Source organism: Penicillium cataractarum, assembly GCF_028827025.1.
Source record: "Penicillium cataractarum strain IBT 29864 chromosome Unknown utg000001l, whole genome shotgun sequence".
Lineage (NCBI taxonomy): Eukaryota > Fungi > Ascomycota > Eurotiomycetes > Eurotiales > Aspergillaceae > Penicillium > Penicillium cataractarum.
The window spans coordinates 73112-97326 of NW_026622737.1; the positions used below are offsets into that span (position 1 = coordinate 73112).

The window sequence follows — 24215 nt, forward strand, 5'->3', positions numbered from 1 at the left end:
TTCCACAACTCAACCCCCATCTACCTCAACTGCCCCTGGCATATTTATGGCCCATTCCTATATTTGGATCTTCCTTCCGTCGGGGGCCATGGGCAAATGCAACAGGAGCGGATTCGCAGATCAGCAAACTTCGCTTGCCGATTCTATCATAATATAGGGCGAGATAAATAGCTCGATCCCACGACCATTTCAATTTTCATATCATAACATAAATCATTATTCTACTCGTGTCGCCGTCTGGAAACAAGAACCATGCGACTTTCTCATCTCAGTGCCGGCATCATTTTGGCAGCCACAGCAAGCGCCAGTGCCATCCCTCAAGCCCCCAACATCGCGAAGGCTTTGCTAAGTACGACTTCCATTTATTATCTTTATTTCCGTTGCATTGAATCTAATTGCACTTTCAGATGCCAAGAAGCAGTCATGCAAGGATCCCATGTACGCCAACCCTGCGGACTCTGACCCAAAGACGCAATGGACAACGTCAGGAGCCGACCAGCTGTGGGAAGCACTTGTCTACGAGTTCCAGCAAAATACCCACAAAAAGTACTCATCTCTATCACACTATGTGGCTGAGGCTTTAGGTGATACTGCTGCAAACTTTGACTGTGCTATTGGCGCTCTCGACTCCAATGACGGGAAAAACGACTGTCTCACTTACGAGGGAAAATGTGTATGTTCTCCATCCAATGCTTTGTGTATAGAATATGAGGGCCCATTGAGATATTGACAACTTATAGAACCAAGCTGTTGGCCCAGCCGGATATCTGATCCTCAATTCTCTTTCATCGGTTGCCAACGTAAGGATCTCCTTCTTGCTACTCTTCTACAATGTCCATCGCTGACCAGTCACAGTTCTATTCCCCATTCGCCGAGCAACTGAGCATTGCCGAGGGCAAAGATTTGACCTCTGTAGATGACATTGCTGAAATGTTCGTCAAGTATAACAAGCCAAAGATGTCGGCCGCCGAGATTATCGGCTTTGTTGCAGACTTTCTATCACTGGGTGCTGGTCAACTTATCAGCAAGGGTGTTGAATCAGCTGTTGGTCCTCTGACCAAGGCGACAGGTAAAGCTGGCTCGGCTCCGGACTATGTCTCCTCCCAGGTCGCCCAATACTACAAGAATCAGCTCAACAACTACAAACAAATGGGAAACCAGATGGCCTTCGAGGTCACGAACATTGCAGGCGAGTACATCAGCGCTGGCAAGAATCTTGTGTATGTTAACCAAAGGTGGCTCTGGAAGGATCATGAAGTTGACTTTTTGAACACAGGGAGGGAGCCACGAGTCTTATCACTGAAGCCGGCTCATTTATGAAACTTATGGACTCTATTTCGGACCAATGGGCGAAGAATATTAATGGTTATAGCACCAAGCTTTTCAATGGAGCCTTGTCCTCTGATGGTGCCACGGCTGATGGCATTTCCGATTTTGCTACGTTATCGAACATGTTGAAGGATGGCAGATTCAGCCGGGCCGTGAGGCCACAAAACATCATTGCCAATGCTCAAAAGGCCATGTATGCTCAGTTAATTCCGATTGCTCTTCACCAGAATGACGACTCGCGCCCAACACTCATGTAAGCACGTCGCAAGGACCACTGTCTTTTCGGTTGCTAACATCTCCAGTGTCCGTCCTTATGCTTGTGATGACAGCAGTCGAGCCAAGAAAGATGAGCTCTTCGGGGAGTTGTTCCACGTAAGTATCGACGTCTTGTTTGCCTCCCCGGTTTTTCTAATGGTTTCAATAGCCCTACGGCTCAGACAAGTGGAAGCAAAGTGCAGTGACAGTTAAGAAATACCCCAAGCTATGCTTTTTTTTTGTGGACGCCAACAAGAGTGGCGCAGGTGGTCGAGTATACCGCTTCGAGCAGCCCAAACAACAGCTGAGTGTCATCGACGGCATGACCAACAATGAAATGACTGGCGATCAGTCCGTCGTCGGCGGTCTTACCTTAGACGTCCTTGCTCAGAGGTAAGTTGCATCTATTGTCATAAAAGGAGATCTAGTCCCTGACTCTCTATTCAGCATCCACGAGGGCTTCCTGAAGAATGGAAACAAGAAGGATGCCTTCAAGATTGAGAACAATCTGAAGTCAAACGACCCAACTAGCCTTTTTGATAACGAACTTACTGCTCCTGGGCTTTATAATGCGTACTTCAATGAGTGCGGAAACTATGATCCTGACTCAGATCTTGATAAGAATACCGACATGGATGATCTTTCCGAAAATATCGACAAGGCACGGGATTGGAGCTTTGCCGACGCGAGCAAAGGCTACCCTTGTATTCCTGGCGTCAAGAGCCCTTACGACGGTGATAAATAAGCTCAAGGCTACAAAAACTTTGTGTTCACCTCATGTACTTCTTATATGCCATGCCTCTAAAGTGACCTTTGTCTCGATTCCAATGAGTATCTCTTTTCCTACGCAGGGTTGAATGTAGATTCTTGGGGCCAGTTGTATCTGTGGTCATTACTTGCTGTGGATCTTACATAAATCCGATGGACACTAGCCAGAGACAGAAAGAATGACAATTCTGTCTCTTTCCAAACGGGGCTTGAGTGATACAGATTTAAATACGACATTGTTTCACGGAACATAAAAAGATAATTCAATCGGGCTTCATCTCATTACTCCAATCTCATGTGTGTTCCACTAACACCTTCCAGCCGAAAAGAATCACCCATGTACTTCTTGCATCCTAGAACGTACATCCACTCATCGTCCCTACTTTACTAAGGAATAGGTCGTATATCCTATTCTATTTATCACGCAAAACCTTTCGACGCTGCCTCAGCATATACTTATACATCATCACCGAGCCTTTGATGCTTTTGTTAGATTCCTATTTCCTCCAATCACTGGGTTAATAGTGGGTGGCTTTCTTAACTTACCAGGAACATATAGCCCTAGGAAGAAATAGAACACGGCTAAGACTGCCAAGTTACCAGTGACCTTAGTAGCATTATACATTAACCACCATTCACTGCCAATACCAACTGGGTAGAGTATCACAAAGAGGGAGTATCTATACATATTGTAAAGGAGGTTAGCAGCTCCACGTCAGATAAGGGAGTATCCGACATGAAATGGCCGGTAGACCATTGGCACAGAATAAACCGGAGCTTACCTGAGCCATCTCAAAATTCCGGTGTTATTCAATCCGGCTAACATTGTTGCAAAGTATGAATACCGAATGACATCTGCAGTTGACCACGCGAGTAGCATAGCTGCATAAGCCCACGAGGGGGAAGTCGCTTCAGGGAACGCATAGTTCACAGCCCAGACCTGAGTTGAACGGGCGAAGACTTGAGTGAAGGTGGTAAAGACAGGTGAACGTGTGATTCCTGGGGCTTGGCGTTAATAAGGTGGATTTCAAAGTGGAAGGCATAAGACTTTACCACATGCTGCATGAATTATCTCCGCAACAGCCAAGGTTTGGGTAAAACGTGTCCAGGGTTCAAGAGATATGTATACAACTAAGGCGTCGGGCGATGATAGCAAGGTAGAAATCAAAGTAACAAAGATGCGGAGCCATAGTGAAGCACAAACGGTGTTATAGAACAGTAGATAGATACGGTTGATCGATAAGCCAGCGCGGGGCTCTGGCGGATGGCTGGTCGACATGTTTGGTTTCATATCTAAGGTTCACGATAAACTTAAAATGTCTCAGGGTGAGATGCGAATTTGATTTGGCGAAATTTTTAGCGTTCACAAGCATTCCAGTCACGGGACCCGGCATTAGCCTCGGTATCTTAAATGCGTTTAACTGCATTTGGCAAATTTGGAACTAACTACGATTGGTCCCCGTCAACGACTCCTGATTCAATCACCTTTTCTACCCATTGTCTGTAGAATTTATCAAGACCCTGTGTCTTGTGTAAAATTACTGTCCAATTCAGTTGGAATGGACTGATCCCGCGAATTCTTGTGTTCAGAAAAAGATACCTGGCATTTCTGTTATTTTCGCATCAGAAATGCATGACATCAGTCCATCTCGGGCATTTATCGATATATATTCCATTGCTTACGTACTCAAAAAGCAAAACCTTTCTAACAACCACAAATAGGAGCTCGACCAAAGTATGTTAGCATTTTATTGATTAGACGTCCGCACTGATCACCTACGACAACCAACCATCTCCCGCTCTAGGACTGTTTTAACCGTAGGTTGTACCCAGCGAATCAAACCAACAAGCAAAAGTGCAAGTCAGCTCCAAGTCTTTGGTACAGCCAACGATGGTGCGATCTGAAAATTAACAGCGAGGTGTAATATGATCTCTACATCGGACGAAGAGCTATTGTCACTATGAAACTTCTTTATCTTAGGCAAGAAAGAGAACGCCCTGGCCGCCGCGACCGAAAGACAACCGACTTTCTAGACGACGCGTCGGCCCGGAGGTAAGAGGCGGTAACATCTCTAGCTAACCCCGCAAACAAACCATGACACAAGGTACCCAATGGCTTCTCGAGAGCAAGAAATCGTGTTGCGACCGGATGATTTTTCGGCCGAGGTGATTGAGATGATTTGATCGTGTTGGATAAATATGAACAACTCAAGATTAAATTTGTGAGAAGTGTGCTCAGCGACTTGAAGCTTGGATGCTCAGCGCTCTTGGAAATTGTCTACAAATCTGTACCTTCAATATGAGAAGATTCCAGGGAGAAAATATCCATTCGAAGTTTGCTATCATCGCGATAAAGTGTAGATTGAATCCCATGCAATGATATATACCCAGTGGATCTTGAAGATGTAAAAAACTCGATCGCGATAGCCTAAGCCCTTCTTCGGGGGCTGTTGAACATTGGCCGTTTTGGCCCCCGGAGACATCTCCTCGACTAAATCCGAGCATAACTTGACTTTAAGTCCGCCGGCAAGGGAGAGCCTCCCTTTATTTCTAAAGATATATAGAACGCAGTATTCCCCGGGCGATGGCATGATATTTATTCTGAATAATCCGGTCATTGAAAGTTCTATAAGATCCAAGTGTTGGAGGTTCTCCGGACTACGCGCTTCTACCAAGTGTTAAGCTTGAACAGCGACAATCTGTCGAGAACTGAATACCGTAGGACCACTTTTCTATCAATGATAGCGACTGATGCTAAGTTATCTCCAGTGATACTTGCCAGGATGGCCCTAAATTTCGTCAAGTACCTCGCTCGGCAGAAAGGGAGCTCTTTAGAAGCCACAATCGCGCCAAAGCCCTCGGTTCTTCACCCAAGAGAAGTTCTGATTCGCGTCAAAGCTGTCGCTATCAACCCAGCCGATTATAAAATGATTGATCAAGGCCACCGAGTCACCGATTGGCCCCTAGTCCCCGGCCTAGATGGAGCGGGCGTTATTGAACAAGCGGGCGACGAGGTGGGGGATTTCATGATTGGAGATCGCGTCCTCGCTTTGTTCACCCCCGGTGATCGCTCTGGGTCATTCCAAGAGTACGCCGTGGTGGAGGAAAAAGATGTGGCTAGATATCCAGCCAATTGGTCGCCAGAAGAAGCATCTACTTTGGGGTTCGTGGCCACAATCCCATACATTGACTCTTTGTTCTTTCCTCCATGCCCTCTGACATTTCATTTACTGACTTTTGCCCTCAAGTGTCTGTTACCTCACGGGCATTATGGCCCTCGGCATCGGGTTAAAAACGCCACTCCCATTCCTCGAAGGTGGACCAATTTTAGGGCTGCAGCCTTCTTCGGTTTTGATTCTTGGTGGAAGCTCTGCGGTCGGCGCTGCCACAATTCAGCTTCTTCGCCTCGCAGTTCCCGAATGCAGAATCCTTGCGACCAGCTCGCCTCGACATCACGACCACATCAAGAATTACCTGGGGGCAGATGATGTGATCGACAGAAACTCATCTTCATTGCCTTTCGATGCAAAGCAGGCCACTCCGGGCTCTCAAGGTGTCGACGCAATCATTGACGTCGTTGGCGCTGGCCGCGAGCAAAGAGACATCTTTGAAGCACTCAACCCGAACGGTGCCAAGATATATGCACAGGTTTGGACAGGAGACGAGCAGATTGATGAGCCTGACAGCGTGAACTCAATCATGTTCCGAGGCCGCGACCTCCCCCAGCTGCCAGGGAATCAAAACATAGTTCATTCTCTGGCGCAATTATTGGAGGGTGATAAATACAGGCTTCCTTTGCCAGTTCACCATGTGGGTCATGGGTTAAGTGCTTTGGAAAAGGCCCTAGAATTGATGCGCTACGGCGTTAGTGGAGAGAAATTAGTCGTGTCCATCTAGCTTTGGGTCGCATATTCATCGCAATGATAGCATAGATACGATCAACTCTCAATTTTTTTAACAATCGCTGGAAATGTCAGCTATCAACAGTTTATCATGTTGTTGATCTTGAGCTCGTTGAGAAATAGGCTGGTGACCACTTGGCATCTCACGTAAGACACGTTTTCGATCTGCAGCTGAGCATGGACTCGTCAAACTCGTCGCCTCCAAGAAGTTTGTTTGTGGTGATTGAACGCTAAACCCCAAAGAGTAGGGTCGGCGCTTAGCCCCCAAATTTCCCCCCTAAAGATTGTTTAATCATTCCGTGAACCCTGGTGCAGTACCAAATTCTCGCGCGGAGAATAACAGTCAAAGGCCATATGAGTTTATTCAGATCCTCATTTTTAACCCTCAACCTCTTCGCTCTTCTTGATTATGTCCAGGCGAAGACGGATTTTCCAACTCCTCTGAGTGAGGCCCACCCAGAGCTGAAGGCAGACGATGGTGTCACTTTTGACCCGCTAGGCGTAGCTGCAATTCTTTACAATGAACGTGCCGACAGAAGCGCAGCGAGGCTATATACCCAGTATGATCGAAACCTCTTCATATGGCCACATATGACTATGATCGGGGGGACTCTGCCTCCAATGCAAATGCTTGTTGAGCGCTTGACAGCGCCTTTCAAGTGGATCCACCCCGCCATCAAGATGTGTGCTAAGGACACAACAATGCTCTCGATTCGATCAAACATCTCTGGCAACGTGTTCCGACAGCTACCTTATAATCTGAGCAATACGTGGCTCAGTGACATTGTTTCCTTTGAGCCATCAGAACATCCCGGTAACGACTTTGCGATCGTGTACGTGGACAGAGTTCAAGCCGAGGGCAGTGAAAGTGATAACCACGCGCAGAAAATTCGGATTCGTTCAGAGATTGGAAACCTTAGGTGGAAAGCTGGAAGATGGACGTTGAACTTGCTCTGCATCATCAATGGAGCGATGGTTTTGACAGGAATGGTGTTTGGCATTCTGCTGGCAGACATATGGGCCTTCACCCTCTTCCTCCTTTACAGTTGCCACTGGGGGGCCTCCGTGGCCATTTCCCTCACGAAAATGGTCACTGTTCATACGCCTTCTAAAATCGATCCAGAGGATAGCGATCGGTTCGCCGTTTATGAGCGCGAAGAAGGCGGAACCGTCATTTTCAAAGGTCCACAGAACACCCTGGAGACTTGGGCACGATCAACCTGGGAGTACAAGCCTGACTGGACCAAAGATAGCCTACACTGGCTGTGGGTTATCACCGGTTCACTTTGTGGCGTCGCATCCGTTGCATGTATGGTCAACATGCATGGCAACATGCAGCTCGGGTTCCTGGCCGTGTTGGTCTACGCCTCCGTGGCAGAGATTGGCTCGACGCGAATTGCACGGATCCTCCAAACCAAAGCCCAGGGCCCGATTTCCAAAGATGCTGTCCGTGGCAACTCGACTCGTTCACTGGCTATTATTCGAGCAACCCTCGCAGTCACCCCTCGTTGCCGGTTAACGGGTCTCGATTGGATCTCAATGGGGCTACTTCCGGATATGCTAGTGTTCCGGGAAATGCAATTGCTTTTAGCAGACATCAGCCAAATTCTTGGAGATTATAAAGAGATACCCAAGCCATTTCCAAAAGACAGCCGCAAGTTGGCCATCACAACCAAGTGCGAAATGTTTGTTCACAACATCAAGGCCAAGGATTCTGGTCGGGAAAACTTGGCCCTGAGAATAGGAAAAGAGATTTATAAGACTCTGAATTTTAGTGACGAAGATATTTCGGACCTCGACAAATGCCTCAAAAAATGAGAATGGTGACGACTTTTCAATTCTCGGGCTGTCTATTTTTTTTTTCAATGAGAGGACACTTGCATGAATGTCAACTATGAAAATTCTTCCATATTCTTGTTTGAAAGCCTGTGGCAGTCGGGAGAAGATGCTACAGACCAATGGAGGCGTGTCGGGAGATGTCACAGTCTATAAGACAGTTATATCCAATTGAAATTACGATATTTGGATTACTCGGTCAAGTAGTCTCGCAGAAATCAAGCTACAATCATGTAGTTCCTAATCATGCCTTAAGATTCAGGATGACATGTTACTGCCTGAACTTAAAGGCACCCAACGTAGCTGTAAGGCTCCAAGGCTCCCAGGCCGACAATCTCACCCGGGAATGTTTACACAGCCCACTTCGACTGCCACTGCCACCACCAGTCCCAAGTCCGCTTTAATTTTCAATCTTCACACTCAGCTGACACCTGCACCGAGTCCATAACAACCTGCGCTCGAGATATTTTAGGCATGGCATTTTCCCCCTGCGAAAATCCATGAAATCCCCTCTTCAGGAGGAAGAGGGCCCAACCCCTGCGAAGCTCTGCGCCTTGTACGATGTCGGTGGTGGGGTACGGCTGGCCGATTCGTTTGCCATTTACTCGGTCGTCGCGCTTCCCCCCGAGTGGACAACTATCGAGATCGACCCGATAATATGCTCTCAACTCGAGAAGGCTGCTTCGCTAGTTGCATCCAACATCCCTATAATTTCCAACCTACTCGATTCTCCGTTGCCTGACCTCGTTTCGTTGCCATGTCCTCCTCGAGGACTCGCTCAAGGGAGCAGTTGTACAAACCCTGTTGACCACCTTCCCTGGTTTTTGATACACGCATCAAGATATCCGAAGCACTGTGTGTTTGGTCGCAGCGATTTCTTGACATCGTTGCTCGTTGTTCTCCAGCGACCGTGGTGCATCCTCGAGCTGTGCTGCTGTGATACCCCGACGATAGCCGCACTTCACGAACTCGCGACTCTAGCCTTGAATCTTGATGCTTCGACCTATAGACCTGCTCTCAGACTCTTAGCCCACGAGTTATCACGCAGAATGGACGGCCTCCCGAAGCTCTCTGTGGCCAATCATTTTATAGGAGTGGCGCATAACTCTCCTCAAAACCTTGATTCCTTCAACATGTATAAGGAGCTTTCTAGAAGTTCTCTTCGATCACATAATTCCTTCTGGATAGGACTCATATCTACATGTGCAGTCTACCTTGGTCTGGCATTCTCTGATATGACGAAGATGCTGGGCGATCTGGTCAGCGACCCTCGAGCTACGAGCGCGGGAAATCCCTGCGCTCTCAATGCGAAACTCAGGGCTTTATCATCACATAGTGCCTCCATTCTCCCACCAGGCCAAGCGGGACCCCAAGTACATAATCTTGCAACGCGCAGAAGGCACAGCATTGATGTCATCTCGCATCCGGCAGAAGACTCGCAAATCTATGACACACCGGCCCTCACCAGCCACGCTGATCCTCATACTGAACGCGGCCATGTACTAGATATTCTGAAGCTTTACGATGGAATCCTCAAAGGCTTCAGAGAGGATATCTGATGGTTTCAGCCCTATCATGGCTAATCAAGACCTTGGCATGAACAGGCTTTAACGTTCTTGGGAATGCTTCCAGTAGCAACAATGTCAGGGGTGCCTGAGCTGGCTGTTGATCCATGATGACGTGAGTTTTTAACTGCAAGATTTATCGTTTTAGTATAGAGTGTGCATGAATGAATGAGCATATACGAGTCTGTCGTTCGTTCCATCTTTCTCAAGTCCCGAACAAACCGTACCCCGCATGCGAACCGGGGAGGAAGTCCGATGTACATTTCCCCGCATTTCTTGCCCCGCAATTCTGATACTGTTCCATTATTGATTTTCCTGGATAACCGAGTTCACGCAGTAGTAACAAGTTCGAATGGCTCATTTTAAGTTATCAATGGAATGAAAATCAAAGTTTCAGATTATAGACACCTTTTCGAGCAATGGAGAGGGCCGTTGGAGTTTGGTTGACAACCAGAATGTCTGTAGTCGATTTTGGTTTCCAATTATAGAGCCGAGGTCCGAGACGATATTTACGAAGGTCTTGGAAAGAGCTGGGACACTTGGAAGAAGGCTTCTTGAATCTATTACCCCGCTAAATAGGCTCGACCTATATCAGATACCAACCACCCATCGTGTACATCCGTCACGGAGCACTCGCCACCCAGTGTAGAAGCCATCCCATACACAAAATGATTTTCACGTCTCAGCAACCGAGCATCTCCAGTAAGTAGTGACAGACAGCTATCGCGGGCCTAGAGCCATGATGCTCACAAAATCTCTCTGCTTCAGTTCCAGAGGATCTGACGACTTGGGAATGGCTATTTGAATCATCAACTTCACCCTTAAGCCAGTATAAGACCTCCGATCTTGGGGGCTTCACAAATGCCGCTACAAAGGAACGGATTGGGTACGATCTGGCTAAGGAGTATGCGATAAAGATATCAACTGCCCTAGTTCATAAGTTTGGACTTTCGAAAGGCGATGTGGTGGCACTATTTAGTCCAAACACCGTTTGGTATCCTATCGCCATGTTTGCCACCAATCGTGTGGGTAAGAAGCCCCTTTTACCTATCTTGATTTGACAAATTAACTCCAACGAGATGATAACATCTTTCCGTAGGTGGTATAATCTCGGGTGCTTCGCCTGCCTACAATATTGAGGAAATGACCTTTGCGTTACGCACAGCACAAGCAAAAGTTCTCATGACCGCAGCGTCGTCTCTTCCAGTTGCCATTCCGGCTGCAAAGAATGCAGGGATCTCACAGGACCGAATTATACTTCTCGAAGGAAGGAAAGAAGGCTTCACTTCGATCCAAGATCTTGTCGTCTTTGGAGCAGGCTTCGGGCCTAATGGTCAGGTCCAGCCTTTCAAGATCCCTGCCGGGCAGACCAACAAGGATATCTGCGGCTTTCTAAGCTTTAGCAGCGGAACTACTGGACTTCCCAAAGCTGTAGGTTGTCTTTCTTAGTTCAATTGTCGGAGACGCTCATTTGACATCCCAATAGGTCATGATAGCGCATCATAACGTGATCGCGCAAAGCATGCAGGTGGAGCAGATAACCGCGAAAGAAAATAAAAAGGTCTTGGCAGTGCTGCCGTTATTTCACAGTAGGTCAATCCCATTCCTATGAAAAACCTGCTTCTAACAACAACATTGTGGTAATACAGTCACCGGCCTGGTCCACCAAATGCATCTTCCCGTCTTTCGAAACGCAGAGGTCTATATGCTTCCAGCGTTTACTATGAAAGCCATGCTCGACACAGTCGTTCAGTATCAGATTACAGAACTTTTGCTTGTGCCACCTATCTTGATCCGGCTTCTACGGGATCCAATTGTGAAAGATTACGACCTGTCCCACGTCCGCAAGTTTTCTTCCGGTGCAGCCCCACTCTCCTCGGAGGTAAATCAAGAGCTTAAGCGCCAGTTTCCAAATACGGGGTTCAAGCAAGGGTATGGGATGACCGAGTCATGCAGCTGCATCACGGCCCATCCGTTGGAGAAGTCTACCTACGAATATGCGCACTGCGGGGGTACTATTGTCGCGAATACCGAAGTCAAAATTATCAACCCCGACACAGGCGTCGCACTGGGATATGACGACCCTGGCGAAATCTTGGCAAGAGGGCCGCAAGTTGTCATGGGATACTTGAATAACGAAAAAGCTACAGCGGAGACCTTTGATGCTGAAGGGTGGCTTCATACTGGTGATGTCGGTTTCATTGATAAAGAAGGCTTCATAACAATTACCGACCGCATCAAGGAAATGATAAAGGTGAAAGGTATTGCAGTGGCCCCGGCCGAGCTTGAGGACCTGTTACTTGGGCATCCAATTGTGGAAGATGTGGCCGTCGGTCCTATTCCTGATGACTACACTGGCCAACGCCCGAAGGGGTATGTCGTACTGAAGCCTAGCGTCCGTCATGGTAAAGATCGGTCGGGTATATTGCGGTCACTCAATGAGCTTATTGACTATGTCCGTGACAAAAAGGTCCGCCATAAGTGGGTTACCGAGATTGAAATGCTCGAGGAAATTCCAAAGAGCGCAAGCGGGAAGATCCTCCGTCGTATGTTACGGAAACTGGAACAGGAGGATAGCCGAAAAGAGCGATACATCGTTACTCGGGGTGAGACAAGATCCAAGCTGTGAATCATGTGTGTGAGGTTTTTAGAGAACAGAGTAGGGTTTATCATGGGTTGATAATTTGGTAAAGAATTTGAATGCCAGGTTATGCAAGAAGGTTTTATACACAAGTCGATCATGCGACAATCTATCTCGAGACTCCAGCCGAAGCCAACGCCGATCATGCAAAGTTCATGCATCATAATCATGATGACTCAAACAAAAAAGGGGAAGTAATGCCACTTCAGTAAAAGCAAAGCGACCTAGACAAAAAGATACAAGAAAATTCGGAAGAGACCTGCCTCAACGCTTATGCGTTCTCGGCATGGTACATGTCCCGCTCCTTTCGTCCAGCTGGGTTCTCATCCGCATTCCACTCCAGGTGCTGCTGCGGGATCTCATACTTGCTGCTCTTCCAGGGAGCGACCTTGTTGACATACATGTAGTCGAGCTCCTCAAGAGTACGACCCTTGCCCTCAATGACGAAGAAGTAGATAACAAAGACAGCGACCAACAGGCAGCCTGCGAAGACGTAACCGTAGGCAAAGTCGATAGCACTGGTAATGAAAGTGGTGAAGAATGAGATGAGGAAGTTCCAGGCCCAGTTGGAAGCAGTGGCCAGGGCCATACCCTTGGCACGGTACTTGGAGGGGAACAGTTCGGCGACAATAGCCCAGATCATAGGGCCCCAGGTCATGGCGTAGGCAGCAATGAACAGACAGGTAACGACGATCATACCCTTGCCGACATTGGGGGTGTTCTCCGGGTTGTCAATGTCCAACATGAAGTGACCCAGAGAGGCGAAGATCATGAACATCACGAACATCCACACGGCACCAAAGATGAGAGACTTGCGACGTCCATAGTTCTCAACAATGTAAAGACCTCCAAAGGTAGTACCGAAGTTGACGGCACCCAGGATGACCTGGGTGATGAAGCTGTCCGAGATACCGGCACCCTGGAAGATAGTAGTACCCTAGAAAGACAAAAGAATGTTAGAAATTTGATTCGTCACAGCGATGTTTTCGAACTAGGGATAGGGATAACTCACGTAGTAGAAGAAGTAGTTGGCTCCTGTGAGCTGCTGCAGACTCTGGAGGGCCATGCCGAGCAGGATACGGTAGAGCATACGAGGGGCAGTGAGGAATTCATGCCACACCTGCTCCTGAGACTCGGCCTCGAATTGCTCACGGATTTCCTCCATCTCCTGGATAATCCGGACATGGTTCTCAGGAATACCGTACAGCTTAGCCAAGGTCTGACGGGCACTATCGACCTTGCCATGGCGGAACTCATAACGAGGGCTCTCGGGGAAGAAAGCCATTCCACCACCGAGGATCACAGCGAAGAGGAAAGTCAGACCCAAAGTGATACGCCACTGGGCAGTTCCATCGAGGGTGTGGGTACCCAGGTTGATGCAGTAGGCGAGGAAGATACCCAGAGTCACGAAAAGCTGGTAGCAGGAGATCATGGCACCACGAATATGACGCGGGGAGCTCTCACCCTGGTACATGGGGACCAAGAGGGAGCAACCACCGACACCAAGACCAGTCACCCAACGACCCACAACCATCTGCCACCAGTGTCCATCAGGGGAAGTGATCTGAACGATCAAACCAACGATCAGGATAGCACACCACACCGAGATCGACCACTTCCGGCCGATAAAGTCGGCTAGGGGAGCTCCAACCAAAGCACCAATCAAGGTACCGATGGAGAGCATAGCGACAATCAGACCCGAGCGAGTATCACTAAAAGCATACTCGCCATTGCTGTTCAGCTCGCCATAGCGTTGCAAGTAGTTGCTCATCTCCTGGAAGCCGGAGATCTGACCGGTATCGTAACCGAATAGTAGACCACCCATTGAGACAAAGAGAGCCATCACCAGGGACCGGAGGGTGACGCGTGGAATAGGAGTATCGACTCCGGCCGGACGCATGGGCTTCTGAATAGGACTATTTTGGAAGGATGTGTCTGTGCTGGAGTTCTGAGCTGGGGTAATAGACTCCCCATGATGGGCAGAAGATTCAAGACCCATGATTGATATTGGTGTTTTGGGGGATTGTTATACCCTCCGTTGTCACTCCGAAGGTAGATATGTTATATCGAGAGAATATCAGGCAATAAAGACTTTGATATATGGAGGTGTCCCTGATCTTCACACAAGAACAGAGTATCAAGAGAGGATGCCTGTGGGGAAGATGAAAAGAGGAGATGTCAGACTGGAGGAAAACCGGGCCCTTTTTGTAATCCTGCAGGGACAGGGACATACTCGTAAGGAAAGAAAAAAAAGAAGGAAACACGCCCCTCATCTCCCCAGCAAAACTTCACCCACAATTGTTCATTCGTCGAGGGGCCCCCAGTGGAGAGACCGTGTGGAGAGCCACGACGTGGACAACGACTCTTAGAGCCGAGTGCCGTGCAGAGCAGATGACGATGACCAACATGCGACCACAACCGGCCGAAGTTGGTTATTTGCAGGGACACAAGATATCCACCTGGTCAGGAGACTACCAGTCAGGGTTAGTTCCAGCAGGGTTCCGGATATGGTGAACCATTCAGAGGCCGTCGATGCCAACGGACGGCCGGGTTGGCCGGGACCACGATGGAGACAAAATATCGGCTCGGCTGGATGAAAATTCACCATTCAAGGCCCGGCAAGTGGCGAAAAAGGCAAAACTCGGGGCACCAGACAGCAGTCAAAGCCGTGCCGAAGTATGACGTTCGTGGCTCGGCATCGGCTTTGGCTGTGATCGGCTCCCGAGACGGCATTCATAGTGTGACTATTAGCATTGCCAAGTCGGCCCGAATTCGTAATCTGCTTCGTATTTGATTCTCATGTCTGGTAGTTGGTTGTTGAATATTTTTTTCAAGATACTCTGGTAAGATAGGAGTAAGCGAATCAACTCCCCAGCATTCGCCTTGCATTCCGGGGCATCCGCCCCCAGGCTGCTCCGGATTATTTCGCCCTGGAGACGATGCCAAACCCGATGAGTGTCTCGGTGAAGCATCGCTGGAGACACTGCCCCCCGGGGACTCTCCGTTGCCCGCATATCTCCAGTCTCCAGTTTTTTCGAGTTTACACGTGTCGTTTGAAAAGGGTCTTCTAGAAGTGGGAACTGTCGACCTGGATCAATGGGTAATATTGAACAGGAATTTGCTACGATGGCTTTTATTATGCAATACTTGATAGTATCTCAAGGTTGCCTCTATACACACTCTCCCACAATCTCAAGCCCATCATTCGAGCTTGGAAACGCCTTGAAAAGCCTGATCTTCCCTGGCCGCCCATCAGTGGCGGCGCCACACCCGCGGCAGGTGCCTGAATACGTCACTGCAGAGTTTGCACAACCACCTTTCTATGTGCAAATATGAAGATACACGGTTCACATAGGAATCATCTCGTCAATTCATTCACACTCGGATTTTTTCTATCCCATGCCCGGCTAAGTCTTTTATAAAACCCCTACTACTTTAGCGATTCCAAGTAAAAAAAGGGGAATATCTCCGAATCTTTTCCAATTCATTAGGTTTCGAATCCCTCAGGCTGAGTCAGCAGGAGTAGTTTTTAAGCGCTCGTTTTGAGGAAAAATAATACAAAGTTAAGACAGGGGAAAATCATTGGCTTTGTTCTTTGCCTGTGGGTCATTCAACTAATATGTTAATTCTTCATACGTAAGCTCTCCGGTCCCTCCGGTTCGTCGGATCTTCTCGCGGCTCCGCCAGTTCCTCGACATACTTTTTAGTAGGCGAGCGAGCTCTTTACAAACATCGGATGAAACATGCCGAGTTCCTTACGAGTGCAGTCAATCACCCAACCGCGGTAGGGAGGTCAGCCGGCTAATTGTCGGTCGGATTAAAATCTAACAGTGTAACAGGTCAAATGATCAAGGCTTGGTAGGTGTATAGCATGACATAGTCATGCGCTATTGGTTCAGTATTGCCTCCGCAAGAGAGAGCTTCCAACCGAGCCTCAGTGACCGAAAATGAAAGAACAATGTTGGGCCAATCCAAGTTTTTTTGAAGTAGGTCAATTTGATGGTCGATGCTTATTTAGTTTTGTTTCTTCACATGGAATAGTGCCGTGTTTTTTCGAGACTTACCTGCGTCAATAGTAGCATAAAATAGGCGAATAGCAACCCCTAGTATAGCCACATATAACACGTTAGGTTAACACCATCCTAATTCCAGCCCTTTTTCTCGTTCCGCCTCCTTAATACGCCATTTCGGAAGCCATGAGGCCCGATTCTTCACACAGCACGGACTGAATGCATCGGCCCTTGTCCGGTTGAGGCAAGCGCAGCCACTTCCCCCGCTCGCGACTGACGCTAAACCCTAGGAGCCCAAGTTGGGGAATCAAATTGCGGAGAGAACGTACATCTATGGAGTGGAGCTACGCGGAGTAGATACCACAGGCTCGACCATACTGAGATATCATGCTCGGTCGCTTCGTGTAATTTTTCCGAAGTGCAGCTCGTGTCTCCGCTTCTCCGGTGATCCTGCAGAATTTCCCCAGATTCGGTTCGTCATCTCGTTCTTTTGGGCGTGCTATCCCCAGTCTTCACCCATGTATTCATGAATCCATGATTAAACTCAATATACTATCAATCAGCCTAACCCTTAAACGTACAGTCTCCTCCGTCTTATTTCCCTCCGTAATTTATCTGCCACCATTCCCCTTCCATTTCTCCACTTCTAGTCCTCAAACAACACGGCCCGCCGTTTGAACTAGCTCCAGCGTCTAATCCGTCTTCAGAACACTTTCCCTGACCCTGTTCCATAACGGAACCTTCTCCGCATTCTCCCCTGAATAATCCCAATGCATTCTGTTGCAAGCCTGCACCAAATAATTATTTAAGCATCGTAGTCGCGTCGTAGCCTTAGATTCTCCACGATTGACACTTCCAACCCCCATCAATTCGTGCAAACATCGCATCCAATGTACTACTCCGCAGCGGCCTTGCTGCTTGCTGGGTTGGCCTCGGCCCAGGTGGCTGAATATGGCCAGTGTGGAGGTCAAGGCTGGACTGGCTCGACTACATGCGTATCCCCGTATACTTGCCAGTATCAGAATGATTGGTATAGTCAATGCTTACCAGGTACGTCATCCTCTTAGAACACATGAGAATTACTCCCTACTAACTCCTCTCAGCGACGGGCTCCAGTAGTACCACCTCGACCACGAGCAAGTCAACCACCACGTCAACCACGACCAAGACCACCACGTCAACCACGACCAAGACCAGCTCGTCAACCACGACCAAGTCGACCACCTCGACTACGTCCGCTCCGGTGTCCACTTCCACCGTGTTCCCCACGACCAATGGTCTCAACTTCACCATTGATGGAGAAACCAGCTACTATGCCGGCACCAACTCCTACTGGATCGGCTTCCTGACCAACGACGCCGACGTCGACCTGGTGATGCAGCACCTCTACGACTCTGGTCTCCGGATTCTCCGCGTCTGGGGCTTCAACGACGTCAACACGATCCCGTCATCCGGTACCGTCTGGTTCCAGCATCTCACAGACGGAACCGCCACGATCAACACCGGTGCCGACGGTCTGGAGCGTCTCGACTACGTAGTTACCTCGGCGGAGAACCACGGCATCAAGCTGATTATCAACTTTGTGAACAATTGGTCAGACTACGGTGGTATTGCGGCCTACGTTTCGGCCTTTGGCGGCAGTGCGACCACTTGGTACACCAACACTGCTGCGCAGGCCGCTTACCAGACTTACATCAAGGCTGTGGTGTCTCGGTATAGTTCCTCTCCTGCTATCTTCTCGTGGGAGTTGGCCAACGAGCCCCGCTGCAATGGCTGCGATACGTCGGTTCTGTACAACTGGATCAAGACGACCAGTGCGTATATCAAGTCTCTTGATTCGGAGCACATGGTGTGCATTGGTGATGGTAAGACAACCCCTCTATCAGTTTTATCGTGGAAGACAATCTCAGAACTCTACTAACCCATGTCTCTTTTTCTAGAGGGCTTCGGTCTGGACACCGACACGGACGGCAGCTACCCATTTACCTATGGCGAAGGTCTCAACTTCACCGAGAACCTCAGCATCGACACCATCGACTTTGGTACTCTCCACCTCTACCCGAACAGCTGTAAGTAGCTCATCCCCAACTATGCCTATCAAGTACCAAACCTCGCTCACACGTTCAACAGGGGGCGAAGTAGATACCTGGGGTCCTACCTGGATCAAGGCCCACGGTGATGCCTGTGTCGCTGCTGGCAAGCCCTGTATCCTGGAAGAGTATGGATACCCCTCAGATCACTGCACCGTTGAGGCTCCATGGCAGACGTCGGCGCTGGATACCAAGGGTATTGCTGGAGACATGTTCTGGCAGTGGGGTGATACTTTGAGCACTGGGCAGACCTCGGATGATGGTAACACTATCTTCTACGGGTCGAGTGACTTTACTTGCTTGGTTACGGATCATGTTGCTGCCTTTTAGGGAAGCTATCATGAATGCTGCAAGTGTTGAAGTGATGGGTCTGATGCTGGGCAATCATTCCCGAGTAGGAGGATAAGAAATATATACTTGCTTTGACCTACCTGTCTGTTGAATGCAATGCAGGTCTTGAGACTCTAGGAGTCAGCCATATATTCAGAAAATGTTATTCTTAAACTCTACTTTTCAGGGATATTTCATTTCTCCAAAAAAAAAAAAAAAAAAAAAAACGAAGGATGGCCGTACTTCCAAATTGACCATCTTCTTGTATGCGAATCACCCTCACGTGATAAACGGACTGAGCGCCAGCGCGTGAACAAGTCAACTCCCTTCTTCCTCCACGGGCGCGTCGTCTCCTCAACGGAGGCAACAATGCCCCGTCGACTGCGATCAAATCGCAATCTGGAGGATCCTCCCAATATCGAAGCAAAAGTTAACTATGACCACCAGGAAAGCGACCAACCACTTCGATTCCTCCCTCCGCGCTCTCCAACACCCACACCCACGCCCTCCCTTATCCTCCACACCCCATCTCGCCTACCAGGCATAACAAGCGCTGACATCCAAATCCTCCGCACAAAACAGCGTCGCTTACAGCGCTCAGCTACTCTGACACTACAAGCTACCCGCGAGTTAGGGCCCCGGGCAGTCCGAGGACTAGCATCGACACTGATCTTCGCACAGCATGAAGCCGGTACAGCAGTCTGCATTGACCCGCGCGGGTGGATGCTAACCTGTGCGCATTGCTTCGGCGAGACGATGCAAGAATGGCGCGCTCACCGTCGCAAGTGGCTTCTATGTTATACCGGACTCGCCGTGCAAGTGGAGTGTTTAGTGTGGGATGCGCGTCGCGATCTCGCCCTGGCGAAGGTGATCTGCATCGAAGTGCCAGAGGAGCTACGCAGTAGTCGCGGGCCAGTGTCCGCAACACCCGTCTTCGCATACATTCCCCTGTCCACGTCGCAGTCAACCACTGCACCGATTATCTGTATCGGACAACCTGGAGCTGATGACCTCGAATCCGCCGCGCCCCGCAAAACCGCATACGATTTGATCGAGATCTCCCAGGGGCGATTATGTGGGATGATACCCGACGTGGATCCACAGGATAACTCTGAGATTGGGAGTCTGAAACACGATGCGTGGACGTACTGGGGACACTCGGGGGCACCGCTGTTGCGGAGGGTAGACGGGAGTTTGCTAGGACTGCATTCCTCGTGGGATGACAGTACCGCGATGCGTCATGGTGTGCCACTAGTCGCCATCAAGGCGTTTCTCAATGAGCACCTTCCCCAAGCCGAAGATGACCTCCGCGCGTCTGCCGAATCGCCTTGTAATCTGGAGAATAAAGAACCCGAATTCATAGTGATAGATAGCTCTGATTGATTTCTTTCTTTTTGGTATTTCAAGATCAGTCGCTACTTCGAAACCAATATACATGAAGTCTTGTCCAGCAAAACAGTAGCTAGGATGCTATATACCACCAGGGAATTTCCCGATCAAAAAGCAAAAGCCAGGTCAAATCGTCTATCGTTTACGGTGTGTTGGAGGTGCGTGGGAAAGGGGTTGTAGATGGCTATCCGGGAATCACGTCGTGACAATGTCGCAAGGAAATGTAAAAGATCCGGGGAACCGCAGGGACGACAAGACCGCAAGGGAAAATGGATAGCCGCAGGGGATAGTCGAAGGCGAAAAAAACCGAAAGCCGCATGGGAAGGTGAATTGGCCGCTGTGGGTATTGGCAAAAACGGGGGAAAAAGAGCCAGGCAGACGGCAGACAACAACCGGGCAGGTTAGGTTAGTCGGTGGTTAGCGGACGAAAGGTGGCATTTTGGCGAAGGGCGACTGGATCGAAAAGAAAAGGGAGAGGGTATCGTCGTGGGCAGAAATCATGGGCTTTTGGACTTTCCAGGCAGTTCGGTTTTGGCAGAACCCTTGGTGGACTCGGGGTAGCCTGGAGAGAGGGATTCGTCGTCGTGATCCACGGCGTCGGTGGGAGGGCCGCGGTAGTTCTTGTAGCCCCAGACACCGTACCAGATGGCTGCGATGAGCACGAAACCGAAAAATACGACCGAAGCGTAATTCATACTTTCCTTGGTGACCACCTTGAGAGTGGGCATGCAGAACAGGGGAATGGCAAGGAGACTCCATCCTAGTGGGGAAGAGGGTGATTAGCGAAAGGGGAGGGGAGGGGAAGGTCGTGCATCAAATAATAAAACACTCACCAAGGGCGAAGACGTTGGCTACGAGTCCAACGATGCCAAAGTTGAAGTTGCCGTTCTTGATATCCTCGCGACGACGGAAGATCAAGGAGACAGCCACGGGGCAAGCGTAACTCATCGTCAAGAAGATGACACCCACACCAGAGAAGGCGTTGTAGGCCGCAGTAGAACCGAAGTAGATAGCACCCAGAGCAATCTCAATGACCATACCAAGGGCCATGGCATTCAAGGGAATGTTGAGCTTCTTGTCGACGGTGCGCCACCAGCCAGAACCAGGGATACCACCATCACGAGCAAAGGCCCAGGTGCAGCGAGAGGTGGCCGTAACACAGCCTACACCGCAGATAATACCAAGAACGAGCAGGGGGATGGTCAGACAGAAGGCACCGGCCGAGTTGCCAATGGCGTGCTTGAAGATGACGGGAGTGGGCTGAGAAGCGTTGATGAGCAGGCTCAACTCGGGCATGACGAAGCAGACGGGGATGAGGAAGAGAAGACCGGCGAAAAAGTTGATGACGATGGTACCGACCATGGCCTTGGGGACCATGACGGCGGGTTCGCGGACTTCCTCGCAGAGACTATCCCAGGGGTTAGTATTGAATTCATTTCTAATCTCAGGAAAGAATACTGACGAGATGATCATGCCAGTGGCCGAGGTAGCATAAGCAGCCTGCAACAAGCCGATGAAGAAAGACCAGCCGGCTGGCCAGCCAGCTTGAGGCTCAAAGTGACCAAAGACCCAGGAGGCATTGTTGCGACCTTCTTTCGCGATAGCCAACAGACAAACGACAATGCAAATCAAACCGGCGATGGTCCAGAAGATGGCAAAAGTCTGCGCGTAGAAAAAAGTTAGTGGCTTGCCTCGAAATGGAAAGGGATCACGTGTCAAGCGGGAACTATCGAATAGACAACTCTTTTTCTTCTCGTTGATTCACAACTCACCTCCAACCAGGGCAGCCACTTGTTACCAAAGGCCGAAATCGCATGAGTCAACAGGGTGATGGCCAGGAAAATCAAAAAGGTCTGATAAGCCTGGAAATCATCGGTGATGCCCACGCCGGGGGACTTTTCAAAGACATCGAGACAACCGACGAAGAGCAGCGTCGTACCAAAGTTCACGGCGAGAGTGATGGTGATATTTCCAGCGACATACGACCAGCCACAGATCCACGACGCGACGCGACGGCACCAGAGAGGCGAGAGGACGAACGTTTGGTAGTATCTGGACGGGATAATAGTTAGCATAGTTTCAATTGACTCCAGAGGCGACGGATCCATACACTCCACCGGCAGTTGGATAGACCGAAGTAATCTCGGCGAGAGAAATAGCGACACAGAGAATCAGGAAAGAGACGACCACCCAGCCCCAGATAATATTGGCCGGGCCACCAGCAACGAGCGGATAGTACAAGGTAGTCGAGAGACCGTAAGGCACGGAAGACAGAATAAAGCACATGAAAGTGACCTGCCAGATGGATCGATTGCGCGCCAATTCGGGCTTATATCCCATATCCTCGAGGGTTCGATCGGCACTGGTGGTGTCGGCGCCGGTCTCAGCGCGTGAGGCCGAGACCTTGGAGAAGCGGCGCGTAGTATCTTCCATTGTGACGAGAGAAAGGGTTTATAGTTGGGTGGAATGGGAGAGCATGCGCGGCAGTTTGGTTCCCGGAAGGTATAAGAGGGAATAGAAGTATAGAAGTATGATGAGGATGCTCGTGATAGGCGATTGCTTGAACCTATACAGAGCAAAGATCCTTTTCTTCTCGAGTATACCCAGTATACTCTTCTATCGTAAAGTCAAAGTAGGAGGATCAGAATTGAAGAGATCAAAAGAGTATGGAAACCTTCGGACGGAAAAAAGTGGGAAGATAGCCTCTTCTTAGCATAAAAAAAAGAAAAAAGAAAAAAAAAAAGAACGAGACAAAAAGGGCGAAAAAAAGGCGCGAGTGGGGAAAGACTTGGCGGCTGAAGGGGCGTGGGAGACGGGGAAAGATGAGACTCCGGACTAACCGTCCATAACGGGGCTAACACTGCCCTATTCCAGTTCATCTTGAACGGTGAAAACGTGGGAGAAGACTCCTCGTTTCCATCGTTTGGACGTGGCTTGGCGGGTTCTCGTCTCTTTTCGACTTTGTTCTGGGAGGCGGAGGCAATTGGAAGAGCCAATCAGGGCGAATAGTCGGATGAACCATGATGGAAGGGAGGAACACTGTCGGATGAAATATTCTTTGGAATAGTTGGTATTATTGGCTAATAGCCAGCGCAGTTTCAATGGTTCATTTCCGAGCAGAGATCGTGGCGGATACCATTTGCGCAACACGGAGGTTATTGATTGCGCAGCAGTCCAGTGCTACACTATCGCACTGCACTCTGTAGTACATACTCTATCTAGTTAGTGAATCACTCTTCGAGCGGACATGATAGTCGTCGTTCCTCCGTCCATTGGCCATACGGCAGATATCTCATGCATTGGGTTTAGTCCTGCCCATCCTTGCCCACGTTGAGTCCCTCGTTTTAGCGTGTTTAATTGTGATTCGCATCCCTAAACTCGGCCCAGTACCACCCTACACTCCTACAGTCCCCGGAAAGAATCCTGCGCCGCGCATACAATACTCACGATATCCTACATTATTATTTCTAACTGGCTGTGTTAACTGTTAACTCCAACGCTCAAGGTTATTCACGGCCTGCAAAAAAAAATGGTGGCGCAGAGATGATGATGTCAGGGGCGGAGGGAGGCGGACGCCTCCCATTTGGCGTACCGCGGGATGGCCACTTAACGGAGTCCATTCAGACACTAAGGGACTCCTCTTCCGAGTCTCCGACTGGATCGTCTTTCGAGATGGGGGAAATGGGACTCCGCTTACACTAACTGCTTACATCTTGGCCTGCGCGGTGGTGGATGCTGCCTAAGTATTGAAACCGGGAATGGACAGTTGACTAGGTATTGGCCGAGGCAGAAGAATAGTGTAGGAGACTCCCGAAGAATAGTTAGTTGAACTATCATGCGGATTATTAACTGTTGAATGGACATCTTCGTGGGACTTGGGAGTCTTTTCTAGGATCAATGAATTTGCGCTTTGGCCGATCCATCCACAGTCTACTCAACGGACTCGAAATGAACCCGTCCATCCCGCAATTTACTCTGAAACAGACCATCCCTCGGCTTCAATTTAAGTTTGAGATACAATTCCTCGCTTATGGCCGCACTCTACAATAAACTCCTCTCTCCTCCTCTTCTCCCCTCGACAGTGTCATCATCGTGCTTCG

General features: G+C 49.3%; 10 protein-coding genes across 10 annotated transcripts; 7 read left to right on the forward strand and 3 right to left on the reverse strand.

The window, feature by feature from the left end:
• Nucleotides 1-252: 252 nt before the first annotated feature.
• N7496_000022 (uncharacterized protein) lies at nt 253-2329 on the forward strand (the record flags this gene model as incomplete). The annotated part of the gene is made up of 8 exons (XM_056692953.1): nt 253-349; nt 408-673; nt 741-800; nt 856-1220; nt 1277-1582; nt 1632-1701; nt 1754-1977; nt 2032-2329. 8 exons carry the CDS (start codon nt 253-255, stop codon nt 2327-2329), a joined length of 1686 nt encoding a protein of 561 aa, XP_056559682.1.
• A 436-nt stretch (nt 2330-2765) lies between these two features.
• Nucleotides 2766-3631, reverse strand: N7496_000023 (protein tyrosine phosphatase-like domain-containing protein; the record flags this gene model as incomplete). The annotated part of the gene is made up of 4 exons (XM_056692954.1): nt 2766-2827; nt 2899-3032; nt 3135-3357; nt 3406-3631. 4 exons carry the CDS (start codon nt 3629-3631, stop codon nt 2766-2768), a joined length of 645 nt encoding a protein of 214 aa, XP_056559683.1.
• Nucleotides 3632-5135: 1504 nt separating this feature from the next.
• On the forward strand, nt 5136-6249 carry N7496_000024 (zinc-binding alcohol dehydrogenase family protein; the record flags this gene model as incomplete). Its single annotated transcript, XM_056692955.1, has 2 exons — nt 5136-5515; nt 5601-6249. 2 exons carry the CDS (start codon nt 5136-5138, stop codon nt 6247-6249), a joined length of 1029 nt encoding a protein of 342 aa, XP_056559684.1.
• A 359-nt stretch (nt 6250-6608) lies between these two features.
• N7496_000025 (uncharacterized protein) lies at nt 6609-8072 on the forward strand (the record flags this gene model as incomplete). Its single annotated transcript, XM_056692956.1, has 1 exon — nt 6609-8072. One exon carries the CDS (start codon nt 6609-6611, stop codon nt 8070-8072), a length of 1464 nt encoding a protein of 487 aa, XP_056559685.1.
• Nucleotides 8073-8590: 518 nt separating this feature from the next.
• Nucleotides 8591-9649, forward strand: N7496_000026 (uncharacterized protein; the record flags this gene model as incomplete). Its single annotated transcript, XM_056692957.1, has 1 exon — nt 8591-9649. One exon carries the CDS (start codon nt 8591-8593, stop codon nt 9647-9649), a length of 1059 nt encoding a protein of 352 aa, XP_056559686.1.
• Nucleotides 9650-10323: 674 nt separating this feature from the next.
• N7496_000027 (acyl--CoA ligase) lies at nt 10324-12284 on the forward strand (the record flags this gene model as incomplete). The annotated part of the gene is made up of 5 exons (XM_056692958.1): nt 10324-10357; nt 10424-10684; nt 10755-11086; nt 11142-11244; nt 11305-12284. The coding sequence occupies 5 exons, from the start codon at nt 10324-10326 to the stop codon at nt 12282-12284; spliced, it is 1710 nt and encodes a 569-aa protein (XP_056559687.1).
• A 283-nt stretch (nt 12285-12567) lies between these two features.
• On the reverse strand, nt 12568-14295 carry N7496_000028 (sugar porter family MFS transporter; the record flags this gene model as incomplete). Its single annotated transcript, XM_056692959.1, has 2 exons — nt 12568-13233; nt 13309-14295. The coding sequence occupies 2 exons, from the start codon at nt 14293-14295 to the stop codon at nt 12568-12570; spliced, it is 1653 nt and encodes a 550-aa protein (XP_056559688.1).
• Nucleotides 14296-17196: 2901 nt separating this feature from the next.
• N7496_000029 (mannan endo-1-4-beta-mannosidase F) lies at nt 17197-18726 on the forward strand (the record flags this gene model as incomplete). Its single annotated transcript, XM_056692960.1, has 4 exons — nt 17197-17356; nt 17410-18171; nt 18247-18375; nt 18437-18726. 4 exons carry the CDS (start codon nt 17197-17199, stop codon nt 18724-18726), a joined length of 1341 nt encoding a protein of 446 aa, XP_056559689.1.
• Nucleotides 18727-19095: 369 nt separating this feature from the next.
• Nucleotides 19096-20109, forward strand: N7496_000030 (S1 family peptidase; the record flags this gene model as incomplete). The annotated part of the gene is made up of 1 exon (XM_056692961.1): nt 19096-20109. One exon carries the CDS (start codon nt 19096-19098, stop codon nt 20107-20109), a length of 1014 nt encoding a protein of 337 aa, XP_056559690.1.
• Nucleotides 20110-20612: 503 nt separating this feature from the next.
• Nucleotides 20613-22548, reverse strand: N7496_000031 (uncharacterized protein; the record flags this gene model as incomplete). Its single annotated transcript, XM_056692962.1, has 5 exons — nt 20613-20875; nt 20949-21523; nt 21578-21777; nt 21888-22167; nt 22226-22548. 5 exons carry the CDS (start codon nt 22546-22548, stop codon nt 20613-20615), a joined length of 1641 nt encoding a protein of 546 aa, XP_056559691.1.
• Between the last annotated feature and the right edge of the window lie 1667 nt (nt 22549-24215).